Source organism: Triplophysa dalaica, chromosome 10 (assembly GCF_015846415.1).
Source record: "Triplophysa dalaica isolate WHDGS20190420 chromosome 10, ASM1584641v1, whole genome shotgun sequence".
NCBI lineage: Eukaryota > Metazoa > Chordata > Actinopteri > Cypriniformes > Nemacheilidae > Triplophysa > Triplophysa dalaica.
In genome coordinates, this window is record NC_079551.1 from 12,674,215 (window position 1) to 12,700,088 (window position 25,874).

At 40.1% G+C, this 25,874-nt stretch overlaps 1 protein-coding gene across 2 annotated transcripts; it reads left to right on the forward strand.

Moving 5' to 3' along the window:
* Positions 1-317: 317 nt before the first annotated feature.
* On the forward strand, positions 318-23,902 carry kdm4b (lysine (K)-specific demethylase 4B). 2 transcript variants are annotated; one of them, XM_056757957.1, is made up of 22 exons: positions 318-455; positions 2,602-2,935; positions 3,029-3,204; positions 3,356-3,470; positions 3,770-3,963; positions 8,200-8,249; positions 9,682-9,785; positions 12,252-12,389; positions 13,858-14,054; positions 14,126-14,355; positions 14,645-14,781; positions 14,896-15,019; positions 15,767-15,945; positions 16,231-16,432; positions 18,570-18,646; positions 18,880-18,935; positions 19,027-19,135; positions 20,296-20,481; positions 20,557-20,724; positions 20,835-20,954; positions 21,677-21,769; positions 22,277-23,902. In XM_056757957.1, exons 2-22 carry the CDS (start codon positions 2,621-2,623, stop codon positions 22,595-22,597), a joined length of 3,291 nt encoding a protein of 1,096 aa, XP_056613935.1. In that variant the 5' UTR covers positions 318-455; positions 2,602-2,620; the 3' UTR covers positions 22,598-23,902. The 2 variants fall into 2 exon arrangements, with proteins under 2 accessions (XP_056613935.1, XP_056613934.1); XM_056757956.1 differs by having other exon boundaries at positions 20,296-20,724.
* Positions 23,903-25,874: the final 1,972 nt, after the last annotated feature.

Here is a 25,874-nt window from a genome sequence, read left to right on the forward strand (position 1 = left end):
TTAACATGCATGTAAAATACACGCTACAGTTTGTTTTATTCGAGCTGTTTGTGTACAATAATATCAAAACAACTCAAACAACATACCATTAATATAAGGTTAAGTGTGTAAAAACATTAATACATGTTTATAAACACACAACACAAACGAGTGTGACGAGATACGTCACACCGGAAGATACGTTACTATTACGTGAGGTACGTGTCTTCCGCAATAGTCGTACCGCATGAACAACGCGAGTGGCTCATCGAGCCATCAATCAGTCACGCGGGCCAACGGGAAACATCGCTTCACATCGCTCCGACCAATCAACCGTCACGTCGCGCTGCAGTGGGCGGAGCCGCGGCCCAACGCTGCCACTAGATACTATCGAGCCTTTGGAATCCAGAAAACGGAGAGAATCGAAAATAAAACAGCGAATAAAAAATATAACAAATAACGACCAGGAGCAGCAGGTAAAGTGATGCATTTGCCTCGCATTGCGGTTTCGGTTCGGGTCCGAGGGGATTGCGCGAGGTTTTATTGTTATTAGGGTTGTTGTGAAGCAGCTGTTGATGTGCTTGTCAAAGCTGAAGCAAGAATGCACGAGCTGTGAAATGTAATGATATTAAAGCGCGTTTATTTGAACACGGTCGTGTGTTTATTGCATAAGACCGCGTTTATAGTGCAAAGTGCATTCGTTTGTTTGTTTACTATGTGTTTTTAACGCATTATGTCCCAGAAGCTTTGATGTGTTCAGCTGTGGGCAGCACGTATACACAAAGGCCATTTAAATCCAACCTTAGTCTCGTGCTGTTTGAACTTGAGTTCGCCTCGAGACTTGTAGGATTTTTAATATGCATTCATTGGTTAATTATTTAATGCATTGCTGGTGTGTGTGTTAAAACACTATTTGGAGTGTGATTATTCATTTATAATGTTTGTAAATCGAAAAAGGCTAAAATAGAGAAATGCACGCCTTTTGTTGCATGCATGCATACATTATATGTGATTATATCCAGTGACTTTTAATATAGCTATGAAATAAAGTTTTATAATTCGTATAAATGTATGTCCAATAGTCCAAGTTAGATTTGCACTGGGATGTCTTTTGCATTCAAATTTCATTGCATTATTAATGCATGTTTCTTTGTTATCGGAATAAGAAGTGTGATTATTACATTATTATTATGTAACGTATAATCAATCAATTAAAGAAAATTGGGTTAGCTTTAGAAATGTATGTCCTCTTGGTTTAAACTTGACTTGGGATGTCATGTGATGTTTTCGTTTTTCCATGCATGCATTGTTTTTAAGCGTTGAGCATCATCAAGGGTGATTATTGATATCTAATGGCATGTTATACAGAATGAAACCATAATCTAATCTAGTGTAATCTGTTAGAAAGGTGTGTCCACCTGTTTTGAATTTGAGCTGGGATGGATGTTGGACCTGCTTGTTTATTTCACAAATGCATCGTTTTGGAAACACGCTGGATTTAGTGATGTAAAGTGCTATTGAAATCTAATATGGTGATTTCAGGACTCTCTAGAAAAATGTATTTTGTTTCTATGCATGTTTGCTTTGTATAGAAATCAAAATGCCATCCCAACACCACCAACATTTTGATTTACCTTCATCATATTATTATATTTTGTATATTTGCTTGCCAGTAGTGTACTGAAGGTTCATTATTTCCTTACACCTGTATAAACAGACTATAGAATCTTAATGCGATACTTAAAATTTGTTGTCAAACTGGGTGTGTTTTATGCGTATAAGAAAATGTCATGCAAAGCCGAATGGCTCAAAGTGTTTCACTAGTCCTTAGAGGTAGTATGTCCAGATATTATATATATAATACGAAATATACTAGGCCTTTTTTTTATTAAACAAGGACAATTAGCAATTTTATATTTCCTTATTTGACTTTATTTATTATTCTCTTATACCATAGTCTGTTTGATTACTCGATTCTGATTGGCTGGATGGTGTGCATTAAAACCGGTAGTTCCAGTCAGTTTGATCATTATTTCAGAGGGTTCTTGGCCTTCGCTAGACGAGGATTATCCATTATGTGTAGTTTCTCTTTGTAATTCCAGTAGTATTGATATAAAGCATATTGATTATATTCACTTACTCCCGTTTTTGAGTTTAATTGAATTTCATGAAATTTGTAATTATTTCATCCAGATCCATTATTTGTTTGTTATTCTATTGATTTCTTCCTAACTCTATGATTAGAATGTTTAATTCATAAGTATTTTTACTTCCCTTTTCATTTTTTCCCGTTTTATTTACATTAATGTATTTGGCAGAAGTATTTCTTTATGCTTTACATTTGTTTTCGAAGCATGTTTAATCCCTGGGATCAAACCCATTACCTTGGTGTGCTAGCGCCATGCTAACCACTGAGCTACAGGAAAGCTATTTATCGTTTTGTTTTATAAATATTTTTAACAAAAACCTTTTGGTTATGACCACCATTTCTTAAAAGTTTGTTCTATAAAATGTAAGATAAAAAAAGCAAACTATATCAATATCAAATAAATAATCATACATGGGTAGTTTTGATTCTGGCCTGGTGTTCATTTGTGCCATTTTTGTATTTTGCATTTACAGCATTAGCTGACCTGCAGCTATGGATTCCTCTTTACCCCCCGACCCGAACCCTGATCCTGAACCCGGCCCAGACATGACTTCACCAGCTGCTGCTGCTCAGGAATTACCCCTCGAACCCTCAGATTCAATTCCACAATGTCCACAACTTTCTGTTCCAACCCAAGAACCATGTGCAGATCCATCTCTACCCCCACAACTGACCCCTGAGCCGATTCTCGCGGCCAACCTCTGCAAGATCATGACCTTCAGGCCCACCATGGAAGAATTTCAGGACTTTGGGAAGTATATTGCATACATGGAGACGCAGGGAGCTCACCGGGCTGGCCTGGCAAAGGTACTGCGTGAAAAACATAATATTTATTTGACAATCGTGAAGATAATGACCATGCTTATTAAAGTTACGTGTGCATGCTTTTTTCTCGCTCAGGTTATCCCACCGAAAGAGTGGAAACCGCGGCGCTCTTACGAGACGATCGAGGAGATGGTCATTCCCGCCCCCATCATGCAAGTGGTGACGGGCCAGTCGGGACTCTTTACGCAGTACAACATCCAGAAGAAGTCCATGACAGTTGGCGAATACCGCAAACTGGCCTACAGTAAAAAGTACGTCTTATCTTCATTTGAGTGCATTGCAAATATTATGGTTAAGCTGTTTTCATTGCAGTGTATATTGGAGTATAAAGTTGTCTGTCTTCGCTCTCTGTTTCTGTGGTCTTCTGATTTAAATATGTTTTTTATTTACCTACGATAACAGATACTGCACCCCTCAACACAAGGACTTTGACGACCTGGAAAGAAAATACTGGAAAAACCTGACGTTTGTGTCGCCCATTTATGGCGCCGACATCAGCGGCTCTCTGTATGATCCGGTTAGTTGCAGAACAACCAGCTCGACAGCACATGCGCTTTACTTTGATTTATTGTTTTCTTTTATCCCAGCTACTGTTCATTTAAGGTATTGTTTCAAGTTAAGCTATGTCAATGGCATTTTTGTCCACAAAACAAAAATGTACCTTTGTTAGAATACTTTGGGGTAAATAAGTGTACAATTTAAGTTAGGTTTGAATGAAAGTAGCACATGACAAGAAGCTGTCACATCAGTTTGTCGTGTGCATTCAGTTAATAGTTTTTGTTTGCTTTTGTGAATTGTAAACAAATCTTCCTGCAGGACATCACGGAGTGGAACATAGCTCATCTCAATACTCTTCTGGACATGGTCGAGCAGGAGTGCGGCATCGTCATCGAGGGCGTCAACACGCCCTACTTGTACTTCGGCATGTGGAAAACCACGTTCGCCTGGCACACGGAGGACATGGACCTCTACAGCATCAACTACCTACATTTTGGACAACCGAAATCCTGGTGAGCATCTCATAAGCCGGATATAACAACTTGGAAAGTCCCCGTGAATCGGAAGTTGCGATCGTTTCCGTATTCTGACACATTACGTGGTGAAAAGGAATTTCAACGGAGAAAGTTAGTGGGCGTGGCTTGCGTTTTTCACTGCGAATTGATTGGATGTGTAATAACTGCTGTTGCATTTATTTTGAAACAAGGGGAGGGGTTAACGGACGGCCAAGCCGTCTAATTTATGTCATTTGAGATGGATCGTATTTTCAGGGCGGAAGTGCATTTTCAGAGTTTAACTGAATGAATTTTCAAAAGAAAATGACCCACATTGATAAGCTATTTACTATAAATGCTGCAATATTTGATGAAAAAATACGAATGGTCATTTTTAATTTCACTTGGACTTTAGCTTGCATACTTTGAGATGACGTGCATTTAGGTGAATTGAAAGATTGTGAACGAAGTCAGGTTGTTGGCTAGTAACATGCAAACTAGGATCATTTGTTTGTGATTTTACTGTATCTTAAAGAGTGGGATGAGTTTGTAAAGCATTTGTTTGTGTCCCTGTGATATCACGCTGGCTATGTCCGCCCATAGTGGAATTTCATTGAACTGAAAGGCCACTCCACGTACATGTATACTTAAAATATCTCTATGTTTTGAGAAATAATATTAGTTATTCTAAACAATGTGCAATATGTTCTGGCTTGTTGCTTATTGGCCTTAATCAAAAAGGCTCCGCCCTCAAGTATCCCATAGATTTGTGTCTTTCCCTGAGATCTTTGGGTTTTTATTTCCTTTTACCGTCTGCCATGTGAAAACTTTAATTTTAATTGTAAAGGAGGGCAAGTCGAGGGTTCTGTCTCATTATTTTGCTTCTAACATAGACAAAAAAAATACCTTGATACTAAAAATTTCCATATTAGAACGCTTGGCATTGTGAAATATCCTGGTAGCTCATTTTGAGAGACATTCAAAGTCGATATCAATCTCTCATCTGATGAGCAGTATTCCTGTAGCTCAGTGGTAAGAGCATTGCGTTATCAACGCAAGGTTTTGGGTTCGATCCCAGGGGATTGCAAATACCTATGTAAAATGTATAGGATAAACGCATCTGCCAGATGCCTAAATGTAAATGTACATGCAATATAATATCTACGTTTAGACAAGATGACCAATAAGTCAAAACTAGCATTGAAATACCAAAAACAACGAGTTAATAAACTATATAATCTTTGAGTTAATAAACGTTTTTCAGCTCTTCAATATTTTATTGGGTAGAAATTGTGTGAATATTGTTGAATACAATTCACCTTGGAGTGGAAAAAAGCCACTTGGGGGCGCTGTTGTCATTCGCAGCTGCAGTGGACATTCAGGATGATGTCACCGTGGAGAGGGACGCGTCCCGTGGCGTGTGCTTTTGTCTCAGCATCCTCCTGCCGCATTTAAACGCACGGCATGTCGTTTTTTCAAGGCTTACACTTATGAAGTGCTCTGAGGGCCGTCCGCAGGGAAGACGTACATAAATTAGTTGAATGGCTTTCAGTATTGTAGGGTAATTGCATATAACTGATGATACTTCTCTTAATTAACAACTGTATGTAAGCGTGTCTTGCAAGCAAAAAGCTTTACTTGTCTTAGTTTCCAAGTGCAGACAGGAAGTAAGAAAGGTCGACTTAAAAATGTGTAAACCGCTCACAGCGTCCTTTTTTCAGAAGACTAATGCGTTTGAAATCATTTGGTATTCAGGCAGGTTTGTGTTTCCCTGCAGTTCTGCCACAGTAAGACGATAAATACTGTATTTTGATGTTCTGTATTCAGTTTTCCAGCAGGTGGTTTGTCGCGACTTGAAACGAACAGCCAGTCTAAATTGTCCCGGGCTTACAAAGGCGTTTCTTTCTTCTCGACTTCTAGTGGTTCTTTCCAACGTTCCCTCGTGCATTCTGTCATTTCTGTATGAAGGGAGAAGTGTGTACTGCATGCTAGTCCTTGATGCCCTTGGCTTGTGTGCTCTTAAAGGGACGGCGTCACATGTAATCTACGAAGCGTTCATTCCGTGCGTCTGTTTCGACAACACGTTGGATTTGAGCTCCAAATGATATCAACACTGTCAACTTGGTTTATAATAATGAATTGGTTGACGTAACTAAGTCAAGCTGTGAAAAACGTTTTTTAAACTTTGAGTGTTTCAGAACTTGACCGCCAGGCGTAACGCTTCATATGTTGGCGCAAATTGAGGGAGGGACATGATGGTTGTGATTGAGCGTTCTTCAGAGGATCTTCAGGGTTCAAATACTCCATTCTTTAAGAGTTCTTGCATACTCTTCTCTTTAGTCTCTAGAGTGTCTTTCTCTCTTTGTGAAGTGTTCGCTCTTGATGTTTCTCGCTAAGAAGCGCTCTCGCTTTCTCTAGAGGCCTCATCTCAAGTTAACTTTCCGACGCTTCTCCACATAGCTACGAATTACAGGCCACTTGGTTAAAAAAAAAATGTACTCACCCTTCAGCCTGACTTAATGTGACGGCGCACGCATCCGTCGCCCCCTTCCTTTTTGAAATTGAATCGGTTTTACTTTTCCGGTAATTACAGTATGTTTAAGTGTGTGTGTCGGCTGTTTGCTAACCCTCTGTTCAGTCACTGTGAAATTAACTTCATTCGCCTCCGACTCTCCCCACATCAAAGTCATAATTCTCTGTACCTCCCGAGATCTTCTGTCACGTTCTTAAAGATTGCAGAAAGGCCCGCGTGCCGCCGGAAAGAATCGCGGGGGGCACGGAGACCGTGACGATATCTCGATTGTTATTGCTTGTTTTCATGTTCTCATTGATGGCAGGGGAATCGTTGGCACGGCTCGACAGGTGAACTCTCAAGTGTAGGAGTGTTTTATAATCCGTAAAGAAGGAATAGAGTTGCATAGGAGTTCTTATCTTTAATAAAGCGTCAAAGTGCTAAAAAAAAGAATTTCAAATGTTTTTTGTTGTTTGCTGTTGTCTGTTGAAATTAGAATGCCTCTCTAGGTGGCCATGTGTCATCAAATTAGTCTGATTTGGCTTCACTTGGGTTCTCGATGCCCCGGTGTGATTCCATCAATACCTGCCTTCATCCCCAGACGGATTCAAACGAAATCGAGCGTCTGTAACTTGTGTTGCCAGATAGTATTGCCGTCAGTTTGATGTCGGAGGGCAGGAAGCATTCGTACCGTAATTCAGATCCGCTCTTTTATCGGCGAGAAGAGGAGAGAAGAGACATCTAATTATTATTGATCGGCGGTGGCACCTCTTTCTCCAAATTAAATTTACTAGCGCCGGTGTCTTTAGAGTTTTTTGAGGCTGGAGCTCTTGTGGGCAGATGTTCGATTTGTGGGATTTTTGTTTTGCTTTTTTGGGTCCGTGTCCATCAAATTCAGTTGAACTGCATTATGGTAGTGTTTAAAAAGATGAAAATTCTCTCATTGATTCATCCTCATGTCATTCCAAACTGTCTGATTGTTTTGAGTCTTAAAATAGATATACAGCCATAATGACATCGTACATCCAATCAACCACCAACAAAACGCATGTTTTAATGCTTTCCGTGGGATGTAAAGTTGAGTTTTTTGTGTGTAGGGAAGCTCTGATCTTTTTCACCCGGAAGTGGCACTTGGCTGCAAACCACTTGTTTCCTCAAGCCTCCAGCAGGGGGCACTGCAGCGCTAAACCAGCCCAAAGACTCGTTCCCCCTGTTCTGAGCGTGTGATTTCGAGCTGGATCCCACTGGGAGGGTGACGTGCCAGACTTACATCCGTGCTTCAGAGCCTCAGGAGGGATCGGCTTTCCGGAAACTTGAAGAAATAATTAGCCTTATACAGACAATGTCAATAACAGCGTCAAGCGAATTGAACTTTCAGACGAACAGAGTATGATGTTGTTTCCCCTTCAGAAAAATAATTTCAGCCCAAATTGCGCAGTTGACGTTTAAACCCCACGTCTGTGGATTCTTGTAGAATAATAATAATGATAATATGGCACGCTTGAGCCGATTACATGAAACAAACTGGCTCGCATAGTTGGTTTCTGAGCTTTGTCTTTAAAGCTCCGTATGAGTGATAAATGTGAAATTTGTGTGTGTCAGAAGGTAGTCTACCTTCTGACACAGAAGCTCAAGATGTGTGTGATGATCGGATTCTCGCTGAGATTTCTCCCTGTGGCCTCCCCTTGTCTCTTTCTCTATTGATCGTATTAATCGATGGTTGTTTTTTCTCCTCCCTGCAGGTATGCGATTCCTCCCGAGCACGGCAAGAGGCTGGAGAGGCTGGCGCAAGGTACGATCTCACGTCACGCATGCAAAAACTAACGTTAGCCAATTATAGAAGATTATAGGCCAATGGACATATTTAATGACGATTAAAAGATACAACAGCACCTGAACGGTTAAGCTTAGGGTTGTGATGCTCCCTAAGAAACAGAAAGCACTTTACTAGGTTTAGAATAGAGCTTTTGTAGATTATTCCCGTGTATAATGTATTAAAACAGTAAACACACGTGTGTTGTATAAATACTCAAAGAGTAGCTTGTTAAGCTACTCTTGTTTGCGCTCTGCTTTTATTTTAATCAAACTTCTTCTTTTTCTTCCACTGTCTTCTTGCTCTACCGATCATTGAAGATTAGCTCGTGTCGTATGTCACCCTAAGTCCCTGCGTAAACGACGCAGCACAAAAAGACAACCTGCAGTAAATAAACCCAACCCCTGAGAAGGAAAGAAACAGCCGAGGTGTAGACCTGCGGCCGTGTGCAGAGATACGGAACTCTTTTCAATAAACTCTTGCAACGCCCATTAATGGTTTATGCAAAATTCATGTCATCACATCTTTACATAAGAGTGTGTGAATTGGTGCTCAGCTTATTTCATTTTAAGTTTCTTGCTATGAGGTAGCCAGACTGCGTCCTTCTATATTGAAAGTATGAAATTGATAAAAAGCATCTCACCTATAAAATGTATTACTTTTGTTGAAATATTCACTTTTGTATCACTTTTCTTCCAACTAGAAAGGTAAAACATGTTGAACAGCTGTTTTTGTTGCATAAATAGACTTTATATTTGATATTTTTGTCGTTGTTTGAAAAAATTGCGTTAGAATAGAAATGACTTCAAATCTATTGGGCTTAGGGCTACAAATCATATAGAGTCCGGACAAAACTGTGCAGGTAAATCAAAGCTTTGCATCACAGGAAATGGTTGGATAAATTAAAATAAACCAGAACCTCACTCACTTAAGTGAACATCCACAGTAATAATAGACAGCTGGCGTGAATCAGCGACTATCACGTGTTCACGTTTGCACCGTGATCCAGACGTCATGCATTTTCGCAGCCCGTGTCGTAATGACCCGTATTGTGTTCTGTTCGCTGGAATGAGGGAGATGATTATAATAATTAAGGGCTTTCAGAATGATTCAGCAAGCGGTTGATGTTCTGACCCACACTGGCCCAATCTGACGTACAGAGAGCTTTTTACCGATAACCTCCAACCGGCAATTATACGTTACATTCATAATCACGGCTTTCTCATCAACATGACAATCTCTCTTGCTCTCCATGCTTTCTTAACCTCCAAAGATGATTTCCTTGTAATGACTTCACAAACTCTCACTTTTTGGTTTCTCTTTGACTGTATTGAGGAGTAACTAACTCAAAGTCAACACTAACTTATAAAGTTGTTCTATTGGTTAAATATCTGTTTTTGTTATGTTGCAGGTTTTTTCCCTGGAAGTTCTCAGGGCTGCGACGCGTTCCTCCGTCACAAGATGACCCTCATTTCTCCGTCGATCCTGAAGAAGTACGGCATACCGTTTGACAGGGTGAGTTCTATACCGATCACTTCCGGTCGATGTGCAGAAATCCACAGCTGAAGTCTAATTAAAGTGTTTTCTATATTCCATTATAAAAACGTTTTGCTTTAGGATAGTTTAAAATAGCTTGATTTCTGTTATACTAGCCATTTAACACGCTCTGTAATGTTAGTTAATACATGTCTAATTAATATTAATCTTCTGCGCTGTGATTGGCTGGATTGGTCCACAGTGTCACAAGCATGGAGATCACTTGCGATAACATCAAACAGGTTTGAAACTATCGTAGCATCTGGGATAGCTTGAGACAGGTCCGGATAACGTTGCACACTGCTTATGAGCAACGAGCTTCTGCGATGGAAACAAGCTTTTGCGACTGAAACGAGCTTCAACGACAAAAACGAGCCTTTGCAACGGAAACGAGCTTCTGCGACTGAAACGAGCTTCTGCGACTGAAACGAGCTTCTGCGACTGAAACGAGCTTCTGCGACTGAAACGAGCTTCTGCGACTTAAACGAGCTTCTGCGACTGAAACGAGTTTCTGCGACAAAAACGAGCTTCTGCGACAAAAACGAGCTTCTGCGACTGAAACGAGTTTCTGCGACAAAAACGAGCTTCTGCGACAAAAACGAGCTTCTGCGACAAAAACGAGCTTCTGCGACGGAAACGAGCTTCTGAGACGGAAACGAGCTTCTGAGACGGAAACGAGCCTCACATATTGCCTTTAATTTACTTTTGGATATGATGGTATAAAAATAGAATATCCGATGTAACCAGCAATTTCATGTTTAAAACAGAGATGGCGACAGAGAGGCAAAAGTGAGATATTATGTTAATAACACATTTAAAACAAGAAAATATGTCCTTGCCTTCTCTTGTGTGAACGTGCTGCGCATGCATGTGGGCCAGAGAGCGAATGTCATGGCCTGCCAGCGTTCAGGAACCGTGCCGTCTGCGCTTAGCTCTGCATACTGAGATGATGAGAGCGCTATATCAAAGATATGTTTATTCTCACACCTTCATACTGTGACAGAGGACATGCAGGACACTCCGTTTACATTTCAATTTACTCCACTGCGGATTTCTGCCCGCAAAGATTAGTCAGCGACGCTGTATTTTAATCGACAGATAATTCCCATCGTCAGGGACCCGAAACTCTGGTGGTGATTCAGGGCTGGAGATTAAAAACAGAGTAAGATCAAGTTCAGCTCTGATCCACTGCAACTGCCACGGTTAGAGGTTGTCGTCATTGGTTGCGATGGCGTTCATGTGAGGGGTGATGCAGCTGTCGCATTTTCTAGATGGTTGAAGTGTTGATCTCAGCAGGAAGATCTCTCTCTCTCTCTCTCTCGGGATGTGATTAGTGCTCCAAACCCTTGTAGGAAACATCAAGACCCAAGAATGGAAGCAGAAATTGAAGATTTTTTTTTCCGTTTTTTCCAGTTCACTGTTGTGTTATTTAATTCTACCTTTGAATCGTTACAAGAATAATTAATGTTTAATTATACCTTTTAAATCTCAAAAATAATTAATAAAATAATAATAATAATGTTTTATGTATATTACCACGCTAGTGCCTCAAGTTAAATTTTTCCTCTTTAAATTACATTTTTATTTATTCAATATATTGCACATAAAATTGTATTATATTTCACGTTACATTTTATTTTATTGTTTCATATTTAATGTACAGCTTACGTTTTTAAAAATGATATTCATAGTCGACACACTTAAGTTAGAGGAGGGTCCACTCTTAAGGATTATGCTACAAGCGTAAAAGAAAAATCATTAATGAATCTAACTTTCTAATGGACGGCAGGAATACGTTGAAGCGTGACTTCAGAGCGATCGCACGGCTGAAAAATGGACTGAAATGAAAGTCTTCATTTGGCAATGCTGGATAACCCCCCCGACATGCTTGGCGTCTTCACCTTAATTGCGCTTGCGTCGCCATCACAGCTTTCTCTCGCCAATAGGCAGCTGAGCAGCGAGACAGATTCCTACGAGAAATGAATGAGGAGAGAGAGTTGTGCGTGATGGTACGAGAGGGGAGAGCAAATTTCTTTGCCCATCGGCGGTTAATGGCTACAGATATTAACGCTGGAAACTCAACGTGTTGATTTTCGCGCGTCAGGTTTTTCTGCTCTCTGAAGTGTCGTTTACAGTTTAATTCAGACGTTATTGGCTCTTTTATCAAAGCACACTTCACAGAGTCCTGTAAATGTTTCCCGCTCGAAGGTTTTCATATTAGAGCAAAGCTCTACAGAATTAATAGGATGAGGGGTAACGGAGCAACATGTATATTTAAAATAATAAATAAAATAAATCTACATATACACAGTGTTAATCTGCTATCTGTTTACATTATTGTATAAAATAATATAACTTGATGCCACATGTTGATAACTTGATAATGAATGTGAATGGATTAATGTTTCTGTAAAGAAGTTTGATGGTAGATTTGTTTTCATGCAGATCACTCAAGAAGAGGGGGAGTTTATGGTCACGTTTCCGTACGGCTATCACGCCGGATTCAACCATGGCTTCAACTGCGCAGAATCCACCAACTTCGCAACACTGCGCTGGGTCGACTACGGCAAAATGGCCACACAGGTACAGGTTTCATGAGACAGAGTTTCTTTCTTTCCTTTTTCTGGATTTCCTTCTCTGTCTGTTTTTCATATATATTTGTTCGTTCATTCATTCATTCGACTTTTCTTCGTTCGTCTGCTTGTCTTTCGTTCTTTGGCTCTTTTTTTTCTGTCTGTCTGACTTTCGTGTATCTGTCTCTCTACCTTTTCCATCTGTCTGCCTGCAGCTTTTTTCATTCTTTCATTCTTTGGCTTTTTGTCTTTTTCTACTTTTCTGTCTGCCTTTCTTTCTCTTTTTCCATCCATATTTCTGTCTGAATATACTTTCTTTCTTTCTTTCGTTCTTTCTTCCTCTCTCTTTCTCTCTGTATTTCTGTCTCTTTGTTCGTCCTTTCTTTCTTTCGTCCCTTCTGTCAGTCTTTCTTTCTTTCTTTCTTCCTCTCTCTTTCTCTCTGTATTTCTGTCAATTGTTCGTCCTTTCTTTCTTTCGTCCCTTCTGTCAGTGAGCCTTTCTTTCCTTCTTTTTTTCTTTCCTCTTTTCTTTCTTTCTCTCTTTCCATCCATATTTCTGTCTGACTATACTTTCTTTCTTTCTTCCTCCCCCTCTCTCTCTCTCTCTCTGTGTATTTCTGTCTCTTTGTTCGTCCTTTCTTTCTTTCGTCCCTTCTGTCAGTCTTTCTTTCTTTCTTTCTCTTTTTCCATCCATATTTCTGTCTGAATATACTTTCTTTCTTTCTTTCTTCCTCTCTCTCTCTTTCTCTCTGTATTTCTGTCTCTTTGTTCGTCCTTTCTTTCTTTCGTCCCTTCTGTCAGTGAGCCTTCTTTCTTTCTTTCTTGTCCCCATCTTCTTTCTTCTATGATTTTATTTTGTTGACATGTTTATAGCTTTGTTTTTTCTGTTCTCCTTTTATTTAGTTTGATCTATCATTCTAGACACTCTCTGTATACTTAAAATTCACCTTTTCTATAATTTTCTGTCTATAAATCTATCTATCTATCTATCTATCTATCTATCTATCTATCTATCTATCTATCTATCTATCTATCTATCTATCCCTGTCTCTGTCTGTCTGTCTGTCTATTATTGCGATTATTCTCACACTTGTGTTAAGAAAGTGTTGTACTTTTAGGTTATTACGGATTTATTATAACTAAAGGTATTGAAATCAGTATATCTAACAAATGATTACTTGCGCAAATGCACTTTATATGTTTCTTGAGCACCTTAAACAACCAGTAATGTCTGCTGTGAACCAACCTATGTTCAGGAGCTTGCATGAATTCTGGGGACTTTCCGATGTTTCAGAGCATACGTAGTAATGGTCGTGGTCCAGCAATTTTGCTAAAAACATGTTTTTCTGTACAAATTGGAGACATACCTTGTTGCTTGGCAGACGAAAAGGAATTGGCTTAAGAAAATAAGAGATAACGGGACCTTACCTGATTGGCACAGGTGTTGAATGACGTGTTTTTGTCTCGTCACACTACAGTGCACGTGCCGTAAGGACATGGTCAAGATCTCCATGGATGTGTTCGTGCGCGTCCTCCAGCCCGATCGCTACGATCAGTGGAAACAAGGGAAGGACACCACGGTCCTGGACCACCTTAAACCGACAACCCTCACCAGCTCGGAGCTGGAGCACTGGAGGAAAACCAGAGTCACGTTCAAAGAGAAACTGCTGCGAAGGTAAGACATGGATCTGGTGGATGATAGAGATGTTGTAAAGTGGCAGAATGTAACGTCTACTTGTCTTCCAGGACGCAAGCGAAGGTGAAACAGTTCCGCCGTCTGAAGCTGGAGGAGGTGAAGATCCTGGCCGAGGAGGGCATTGAGCTAGACATGAGCGAGTATATGAGGAAGGTGGAGGAGAGGGAGGAAGAGAGACGGAAACAGAAGGACGAGCGGATGGCCCGCGAGGCGCTCCTGACGCTGGAGGCGCTGGAAAGAGAGGAGCAGGAACAGGCCGAGGCGGCGCTCCGGGGAGCAGGTGAGGAGAACCGTCCTACTTGGATCCCAGATATTTAATTGGCTAGACTAAGCTTTGTCAAAAGTACTGCTTATGGATTTTAAACTAGACATCATACACTTGCAGACTTTTTTGCAAGTTTCATATAGAAACACACTAGCAGTTCAAATCTGCAGACTGGTACAGACTGAAAGTCCAGACTGAAAATCAGAGCAAACGTCTTGTAGTGTATTTTAGCCATTACATATAAAGTTCCTTGGAATATATCTATTTTTTTGTATTAACTAATATTTTGAATGTATTGCACCAGGTGAAGATGGCAAAACAGATTCCCAGGATGCTCCGGTGGAAAACGGCCATCAGAAAAAGAGGAAGAAGAAGCAACCAAAGATTCCAGACGAAATCAGCTTCCAGGATGCGTTTGAACAGTTTGCTTCGACTGAACAGGTATAACTACCTACTGGATTAAACTCAGTGTATTTTTTTTACAAAGAATCAACATTTTGTTGGGATTACAGGCAAACAGTTTTGCTAACATGTAAATTGTCGTTTCGCCCTCAGCTGAGTCCCTTCACAAAGCTGAAGAAGAAGGTGGAAGTGAAGAAGAGCCGACGACATCCGTTCAGCAAGCCACCCATGAGGTCGCCGCACTCCATAGTCAAACAGGAGGCGTCCAGCGATGAGGGTAAGGGAGCATTGATGATGTCATTAGCATGAGACTCTGTCAAACACCAACTCTGCGTTTTAACTTCATTGGCATATATCTGAATAAGTGTCGCAAATTCAGATCCACAAACGGTGACATTACCCACAATTCATTGTTAGAGGGAGTAAAATGACACGAGGAAAAACAAATGAAGGAAAGCCAAAATGCAAGAGGATCTGTTATTCTGATAAATGTGATTGTCAATGATGACTATGTGATCCACATACAACTTCCCGCATTTCTGAGTTTTCTGGTTTGTTGGAGAAATGCTGGTTGTGTGTGTGTAACACACAGAAGTAAAAAAGTTTGAAGAAAAGCGTTCACAAACAATCCAAGTTTATAAAACCGAAAGGCAGCAATGCAGTTATTGATTTGTCTATGCCGTGTGTTATGAAGAGACGCACAGCTGTAAAGCTTTACCTCCGTACCACAGAGAGACTGTCACTGCGGGTGGCCAAAAAAAGACAGGATAGAGGACATCAAAACAGAGACAAAACATCCGTACCCTCAGCTTTACACGCTGTCTGTGTAGAGCAATACAAAACGACATCTAAAATATAAAAATAACACAATCCCCTATAATCGTATACGCTCACATTTTTTTAAAAGAAAAATCATTCTTTAATTTGCAAGTAATGATGATGTCATTAATGTATACTGAATTGTGATTGGTTCTTCGGAATTTAAGTTTTTTTTTTAAATGTTTTTTCATCTTTGTTTGTGTAGAGCTGTACTCTGGGCTGCCTGTAGATGGCGGTGTGGAGCCGGTTGTCAAGAAGACGGAAGACAGCGATCTGTGGCAAAATCGCTCGCCGAACCTGCTCTCTGAGAAACAGTTTAACGCCGCCATGGCAACCATCGAGCCGCACTGTGCCGTGTGCACGCTCTTCTGTCCGTACACGCAGGTGCTGAGACGACCCCATTATATATAACACTATTCAAGCTTTTTACTGTATAACCAAGTACTTTTTGTGTTTTTTACAATTTTGTCAACAGTTTAATAATGGGTGTTGCTTATAATGTTTTCGGAACATCAGAGTACACTTATTTTATCTTATGTGTGTTTTAGCATAACAATTTGCAGTTGGTCTTGGACCCCGGGCTTTTTAATGAAAGACTCTGCAGAAAATTTGGAAACAAAGTGTGATTATAATTTAACACAACTCTTACAACTGTCTGTTCGTGAATAGCCTCTGAAGTATCCCACCCTCCTCTCGGACACGGCCGGGGCGGCCACCAGATTGGGCTCTCGCACCCGTCCTCTGGTCCCGGAAATGTGTTTCAGCGCTGGTGCAGAAAACCCAGAACCCCTCCCGTCTAATTCCCACATCGGTGATGACGGTACCAGCGTCCTGATGTCCTGTGGAAGCTGCAATCTGCAAGTTCATGCCAGTGAGCTCAAACCCTTAATATCTTCTCTCCTGTTTCTGGAATTCTTTTAGTTTGTCAAACAATAATGACAGTATGCATAGGCGTTGGTTTGATGAAATTGATATTTTCTTTGCCCACATGCTGATAAACGTTCAGGAAAATGTCTTTATCTCCCGACTGGACCCCTCAGGAGTCGCCGTTTGTAACTGCAGCCAATTTACCGTCGGCGAACTCCAGCGTTGTTATTTATTTAGAGAGCGACAAAAATCTCTGAAGCGAACGAGAGAAAACGGACGGGAATGCAGTTTGTTTAGTTGGTTTCTCTCCTCTGGTCGAGTCTAAGCCGCGTAGCCAATTAGTCCAGGAGTGTGTGTTTGTTATAAGAAAGAGAGAGAGATTGTGGAATTGGACATGCGCGAGTGTCGAGTTCACTGAGGTAACAACACTTTCTGATTGGCCCCTTATGCGCTCTGTGTCCGTTTCTTCCTGTAGACCAAAATACATGTGCAGTCAAAAGTTTGTATTCCAGAAATACAAAACTATTCGTCAATATGTTTTCACTTTGCCAAAATCACCCAGCTGTGTTATTTAACATCAGCTGGCGACATGATTATATTTACGAAGAGGTTTTCAATCGACTCAGACAGACGAACTTTGCAATTTACGAAAACCGTATCTTTGTTGTTGCGTTCAGAAGAACGCAGCGTGCCTGTCATCTCGGCCGGCTCGCGTCTGAATTTTAAGTTCATTAGAGCGAGCGCTCGGCAGTCGTTCTGTTTGCTTGACTGATTTATTGAATGTGATTGCGCTCGGATGAGTCGCTCTTTATTACTCTGCTTTTAGCTTCACTAATCAGTTTAACGTCACCGTCTTTCACTTTGTCAAACTAATTCAAGTCGTCATTTCGTCATAGGAACACATGCACAGCGTTAATCTTCCTGTGCTTTCTACGATGAATAAATGGTTTTAAGAACCCACAACGAACGGAGCAACTCGAGATAAAACTCCACCTCCAGCTTTAGCCCTCTTCTAGATGTGTCTTTCAGGTTGTTTGCTTTCTAAAAGCTGGATGCGAGGGCCGTAAAGTGATGGACAGCTTGTTAGTCCTGCGGTTGTGCAGTTCTCCACACTGGTTTTCCGCCAACCTGGTTTCACGAGAACGTTCACGCTTGAACTCGCTAACATTCTTCCAGCGCTTATGAAAATGAGACAAACAGGCACGTTTACGTGTGCGGCATTTTAAACCCGTTGCCCGTGGTCTGTGTGCCGTTTCTTTTGCGGCGGGCTTGCTGTTAGTGTTTACCTGACTCATGCGAGGTGACCACAGCAGGTGAAAGCTGGTGATTTTGATAAGACGGAGATGCGAGGCAAATGACAGTGTGTCAAAAGAGCTTTCCATTTCCTCCATCAGGAGCGTATTTTTGAAAGGATCGTTCCAACAATATCACAGTCCATTTCTGTGTCTCACAATGGAAGAGCGTCTCGTGTAATTACTGCGAACAGCAGGTTCCGGATTGGAGCAGAACGCTGTGTACTGTTGGTCTGACCTTTGTTTGTGTGGGTTTATAGTAAGAAATCATTTAATTTTTTCATTTTACTGCTTTACTCAAATCCCATTTTATAAATGTGTTATTTGTTTTTTATTTAAAAAACTTTCAGCTCTAACATTCTGTAACTAACACATTTAATTTTACGAATCGCTCAACATGATTAATATTAACGAAGATGTTTTTAAACCACTTTCTTTGTCGTTGCATTCAGAAGAACGTAATAAGGATTATTCAGAGTATATATACTATTAGCTTAATACTAACTACTGTTTTGTTTTCACCAGTCATTTTTATAATAATTTTTTTACGTTTGCAACATTTTCTTATTTAATTGGTTAAAAACTCTTTGTTGGAACGCATGTGGCTATTTCAGCGTAATTCGAGCGTTTGATCGGATCATAGAAATTTCCTGTTAGGTTATTAGTTTATATTATTTTTGACCTCACCCTGATCTTTAAAATCAGAGATTAATAAAATGTTTTGAATGTAAAAAGACATTGAAAAACATATGATATATACAACGCTGATATATCACATAAAAAACATGAATTATTAAATAAGTTAAATTCAATAAGAAAAAGACTTTGAATGCCCCTCTTTCTCACCAGGTTGTTACGGCGTCAATCCAGACACAAAGCAAGAAGACTGGACGTGTTCAAGGTGTAGCGTGCAGGCATGTGCGGCTGTAAGTATCTGATGCCTCAGGGAAAAACTGAGGTTCTGTCATTGGGTGAGATTATTTAAAAACGAGTTTGCTTGAGATCAGACGAAAGTCTTTCTACAGACTAGTTGTCAGTTCAGTCGTCTGTAAATCTCTACTCCGCAGGTCAACATTCATTTTGTGTTCAACAAAAAACGGCAAAACAGAAGAGCTGTGTTTTATTACAGTTTGATGATGTTTTTTTGTCATCGCTGCAGGCGTGCTGTTTGTGCAGTTTAAGAGGAGGAGCTTTGAAGAAAACCACAGATGACAGGTTCGTATTATAAACTCCCCTTCGGGTAGAGTGGAGGCATCTGTTCATGTTCATTTTGTACGAGGTGTGAAGTTGTGCTGTTCATCTGCAGGTGGGTTCACGTGATCTGTGCCATCGCCGTGGCTGAAGTTCGATTCGTCAACGCCGTGGAGCGAGAGCCGGTTGACGTCACTGCCGTCCCTGATACCAGGAAGAGTCTGGTGAGTAAAGACAGAGCTGTGATCTTCAACCTCTCGTCAGTATCCACAACCTGTACGTAAAGATGCCGAAACACATCAGGATAGATATCTACCAATCGTTTTTCAGTCTCTCTCTCTCGGGCAAGCGAGGGAATGATGCATTATTAACGATGTGGCATGTGTGAATAATCAGGTGTCGTTTCTTACTGTGCTAAATGAGCTGCATTGATTATACAGGCAGGTTCTTTCCCCTCGTCGCACGTTTGAACGCACACAGACCGTCCCGCGACTCAACTGACACTGCCAAACGCATCATTACACAAACCGTACAGAGGCGACATGAAGATCAGATGATCGTCTCTGATGTCGTTCGAGCGATCGCTTCATAGACCCTCCTTAATGTTCATACGTCTGATTCCTGTTAGAGTTATCGCCGGTGACGGTCGCTGTGTTATCACATCATTATAATCTTTCTTCAGACGTTTGTATGAATGTTTCACGTTTTTTAAGCTGTTGTCTCATCTTTGGTTTCACCAGCACAACCAAATGTCAACGTTCAAGAAACATTTATCGTACGCATTACGCTAAAAGTTCAGAGCAGGAAGGTTAGATATCATCTCATTATAGGAGATGTTTGGACAAATAGCACAAGCTAAACCGCTCAGAAACGTCTGATGTTTGTTGTGCGGTTCATCCGTTACAATAAAGGGGATTCTCTGTTATATCAGTTCTTCTCGAATTGAAGCCCTGGTCTAGATATAGCAATAAATAACAATGAGGTTGACGTTCGTAAATCACCCTTTCTCTCCTCTGTGTCGGCCCGTCTTGTGATCAATCCATGTGGAATGATAAATCAAAACCTCTGGCAAGCCGGTGAAATATTTCCGATCCGGCGCCGCATCGTACATTACTGAGGCCCGTATACAGGGGGCTGAAATGAAATATTGACAATTTAATAAAGAAATTTTACTTCTGTCGATATCTCGGTGTGTGTGTTCTTTCCTGACGCGTACTTTTGTCTTATCGCCTTTGACCTTATTATTCATTACACTTCTTTACAATATATAACAGTGTTTAAAGGTGTGGTGGTAGAAAAGAAGACGGAAAGAAAGCTGAGATTATGAACAAATGAGAGGAACCAAACAATGAAACGTGAATGCTGTTTCTCTTTACGAATTTAGAAGTGTGTGTACTGCCACAAGATGACCAAACAGGTCTTCGGTGCGTGCATCCAGTGCTCATTCGACGACTGCTCAACCTCCTTCCACGTCACCTGCGCCCTCCTCGCCGGGGTGACGATGAAACCTGCTGATTTGCCGTACGTTGTGTCCGTCACCTGCCACAAACACAAACAGACCAATCAGAAGGTATATGAAAAATGTACGATAAAAACAGATCGGTTTGTTCGATATGTCCGGAGGCTGACGGCTTTCCTGATGCAGGTCAAAGGTGGCTCTCGTGATCTGTCTCTGGGTCAGGAGGTCATAGGCAAGCACAGCAACGGCTGGTTCTATCGCTGCACCATCACTGGGATCGGATGCCAGAGCTTTTACGAAGTCAATTTCGACGACGGCTCATACTGTGATAACGTCTTCCCAGAGAATTTACTGGTGAGCAAGTAAAATGTTGTGGTTGCGTTAATTTTGTATCAGAATGTGGCTCAACCAATCAGAATTCAGAGCTACGGCCGTTGGTTTTATGTTACGTTATTTTCTTTTAGAGTCACGATTGCTTGCGGAACGGACCTCCAGAACTTGGAGAACTTGTAGTCGTCAAGTCGTTAGACGGCAAGGTCCTCAACGCATCTTTTGTTAAAGAACACATTCATGGAAAGTACCAGGTAACTTCATTTCGATGCTACTAGAAGCTAACATTATGGTCACATTCCCATTATGAAAACTTTATTGATATGAGTGTTTAACAACAAATTTTAGCAACGACATATAATGCTGGTAAAACACTCTTTTATAGCTTTTTTATTGTTTTTATTTTTCATTTTTTGATAACTTTGGGGAACACTTAAGCGTAGGCAGTTTTGATGATTATGATGGATGTGATGTAGTATTTTTGGGGAAGCGACACCCAACTGCAGACTGGATTGGCCTTCTTGACTTTGTTTTCGTTGACGTCAACCAAACTTTCTCATTAACACCTCAGAAACACACTCTTTCATTCTCCAGCCAAACTCATGAGACGGTCTTTGGGGACAGAGGTCTCTAAACAAGCTCTCACAGGCATTAACAAGCCACCACATTCCATTATATATCAGATCCGAGTAAGCGACAGCTCTTGGAATCTTACACTAGGTCAGATTTAGCCTCGCCAGACGCCTCCAGTAAATTTTCTTTTTTTCCCACCTAGTATGTGCAGAAAACCAGAGACAAATGATGAGCGAGCGGATGTGTTGATTGCAAACTTTTTTCAACATTGGGGATTGTAACGTCTGTGTTGCTTTCATCTTATAATAGTGTGTCGGAGACTTCTGATAAATTTTAAAGAGTAAGACTAAAGTTGAAATGACATGACCTTTCTCTCTCTCTTTCTCTCTCTCTCTCTGTACAGGTGGAGTTTCAGGATGATACTCAGCTCATGCTGAAGCGAAGTGAGATTCACTCTCTGGACCAGGACCTGTCCAAGAGGGTTTTGTCTCGTCTGGTGAGCAATTTGTTTTATCCAGCGAATTGAATTAATCTGTGTACAAATATGAAGTGTTAAGGGTTCTGAATGCCAAAAAAGCACATTTAGTTTATTTAAAAAATTTGGCTGCCTTAAATAGATCATTAAAAGGTGAAAGATTTGAACGGCAGTTTGCAATCCGTCAGTCATTGCAGCCCCGCCCTCGCGCTATTCCTCGTGACCAGAAGTGAAGAGAGATCATTTCGAGAGGGGGATGAGGTTAACGTTTTTGATTAAAGATTACAGTTCAAATAAATTTTTCAAAAAACAATAATGAGCAATTTCAAGTTACAGCAATTGAAAATTTAATCTAGTATGCTACATTGACTTGCAAAGCCAGTTTGATTGTACTCAAAAATTTAAGGTAAATTAGTTTTTTTACCGTCTATAAGTGATTTTACATTTTAATTGATTTTGAATTTCTTTTGTATTCACTTTTTATAAAAGCTAACCATGGAAGTGAAACTCTTTTATTTTTTTGGACAGGCAACTACAAACCAACCACAACCTCAGACCAAGCCATCCGATGAACCTCTGGCCGCAAAACGCCCACGTTTGCCGACCCCGCCTCCTACGCTAGCTGCCGAACTACCAGCGCTACCTCCCGACTTAATCACCCCTTACCTGCCCAGCAGTATTACCCCACACACCCCCTGCCTGCCGCCCGCCGCCCTGCACGCCCCAGACCTTCAGCCGGAACTCAGCGACACCTACACGCACAGCTCCAGCTACGTAGCCTACATGGAGTCTCTCCTCAACTCAGACTTTCCAGAAGAGGGCGATCAAGGCGGCGATCTGATGTATTAAAGGCCTGCCTCTCGCTTTCGACTCTTAAACAACTCTTCTGCATGTCTTGTGTCATTATTCTCGCTGTTGTGCTAAGTCTCGCGCCCACGAATGGATGCAGGATGCGTGATTTCTAAAATTGGCGTCACTTACGGGAGCGCAACACTCTTCCGGCCTTCGACGATCCCTCACTCTTTCTTTTGGAAAAAGACGCCACACGGTTTTTTTTGGACCAAGTGATCACGCTTGTATGTGCTTTTTACTTTATACCTGATTTTCTGTACTAAATATTTTTCTAATTCAAGCCAAACTGTCACGTTAACCGGTCATGTATCAAATAGACAGTTTATATCTGTACAGTTTCAGGTATTTTTCTCAATACTCGAGGGACAGGAAGGGTTCAACCGGGGTTCAACAAGTATTTAAACGTCTTTTGTCAGACATAGATTTAATATTTGTACAAAGAAATCACAAATACGACAGCGTCAGAAGCTATGGCTTTCAGCTAGCGTAAACCTTTGCATTACGATAGGTCTTCATGTATTTTGTCGACTATAATCAACGATTTTTCGTCAGCGAGTTGATTGGATTTGTTTTTGTAGCATACGTGGTAAACGTAGACGTTGATATTGAATACTATTCACCTGTCTGTTTTTATTCAAATTACTGTTGTTGTTGTTATTATTATTATTTCTATCGATTTTTATTTGGTGAAACTTTGCAACATAATGTTAAAATATGGGGAAAAAAGTTTATGGTTTATATTCAAGAGATTGAATTCACTTACTTTGGATTGTATAGTCACGCGAGCCTCCTTCTCAAGGTGCTATGAAGTCCTAGACTACTGAGGGGCGCTTTGGATCACACGACCCGCGACAAGGTATACATACTAGATGTCCCATACATGATGAATTGTCATGTCACCTTCATATTAAGGGTCCCAAACTGGTTTTGGTTTTCATAATCTGCCGATTTTCCGATTTTGGCTTGAGAGAGTGAGAAACCTTATTTGGTCTTCCTTCTTTAAGACCTCTTCAGACTGATATGCTATGGCTGAAGAATCATCAGAGATGCGGAACAGACGTCTGGAAGGAGGTTCTGTAAAGCCAAACATCTTTTTAAGTTTAATGGGACAAACTCCTCATGTGTCAACATCATCTGGAGTCCCTTTGGTTGTCGATTTAATTTGAACTGGTATATTCGTGAGGTTTGCATTAACACAATAACTTCACAAAGGTGGAAAAAAAATTAAACTATATAAGCCGGGAAATGTTTATCTGTGCAGAAGTACTAGGAAAGATTCTAATAAAATGTGAAGTGAAAGTACGCCATGTGTCAGAATAGTTTTATTTCAGGTTATCATGTATTTGGGGAATTCTAGGCCTGGAAAACCAGATATTTTCCAAAATAAATAAAAAACGCACATACTGACAAAAAATGTATAGCTTAAATACACTGTATTTCACTTTTGCTAAAAGTGTCTGCCAAATGCACGAAAGTAAATCAGTTAAATTAAATATGACTTTTTATCAAGACTTTTCCAGTATTCAGGAAAACATCACAAAGGTCATGTTCATCCTCTACTCAGGCATTTATTATTTTCCACTTGTAAAACACACAGTTATTATAATTTCTGTCTGTGAATTGTTGTTATCTGTCCACTCCAGCAGTCAACTGTAGTTTGGAGGTCGGTAAATTGCTGTTCATTAATAGCGAATGATTACAATTTAGAAAGATTGAAAGCTTTTCTCAGACCAAGGCCATTAAATATAAACGTATGAAAAATCCTCCTGATTACGAAATGCAAAATAGTATTTTGGTTTGATTCTTGTGCAGGCAAAATTGACATTTAGCTGCTGTGAATAAGCATTCATTTGAATAAATAATAAAAAAAAGGGCTGAAAATATTGTGCAATTATTTTGGCAATCCTTGTATTTGGGATAATCTAGGATGTCATCTATATCCCATAATGCATTTGATACACACTTTTATCCAGAATGACAAAACGGAAACATCCAAATCAGTTAATTTAAGCTATACAATTTATAAATGTAGTATGCAAGTTATATTTTTGTTTTATTGTAGTTTTATTACCGTTTTGAACTAGCCTTCAGTTTTTATATTTTTTGTTTTTATGTTAATTGATTATTGATTTGTTTATTATTAATATTTTTAGAAATTTTGTTAACCAGCATTGCATTTGTATTTTTTTATTTTTAGTGCAATTTCAGTTCAATTTATTTAGATTTTATATTTTTGTTATATTCAGTTAATAATTATAGTGTATTTTTTGTTTTTATGTTAATTGATTATTGATTTGTTTATTATTAATATTTTTAGAAATTTTGTTAACCAGCATTGCATTTGTATTTTTTTATTTTTAGTGCAATTTCAGTTCAATTTATTTAGATTTTAGCTTTTTGTTATATTCAGTTAATAATTATAGTGCCTCAACTCAAACTTGTTTTAGTTTATTACTAAAAGGTGACATTTCTAATGTTATTGTCTTCATTTTGAACACCATTTCTGATTTGCTTAAAATGCTTCACTGCATTTTAAAATAAATGTCACTTGCGTGATATTGTTATAATGCAACAACATTGAAGTGTGGCTTAACTTTTGGGCCGCTGTATATCCATAATGTCACGGATCATTAGACAGACTGTAGCAGATACGTGTGGAAGGTAAAGCTCCTCATTACGACTCATCGTGTGGGAGAAAACGGGAGATATTTTGAGACACAGCTGCATCTGGGGACAGAAATGGAGAAATGTGAAATGACATCTGCATTCATTAACTGCTGTGCATCTTCATTATCTCTCTCTCTCTCTCTCTCTCTCTCTCTCTCTCTCAGAAGTTTTAAACATACAATTGCAAGAAAAAAAAGGCCCCATCACAGAAATAAGGAGCATCTTCTGACAGTGGTTTGCTTTGCATAATGATGTGTTGGAGAGATGATCTTTATGATCTTTAATCTACTCATTCAGATCCTCAGAAAGGCAATCTTACATTATCTTTTATATCAGATTTTACTTAAACCATACGTCTATCCGATTGTCTGCCTGTCTATCATTCTGATTGTATGTCTGTCTATCCATCTATCTGATGCTCTGACTGCTTGCCTGCCTGTCTGATTGTCTGTCTATCTGCCTGCCTATCTATCTGTGTGTCTATCTATCTGATGGCCTGTCTATTTATCTGTCTATCTATCTGATGGCCTGTCTGCCTGTCTGTTTTTCTGTCTATCTGTCGGTCTATCTATCTGATGGTCGGTCGGTCTGTCTGTCTATCTATCTA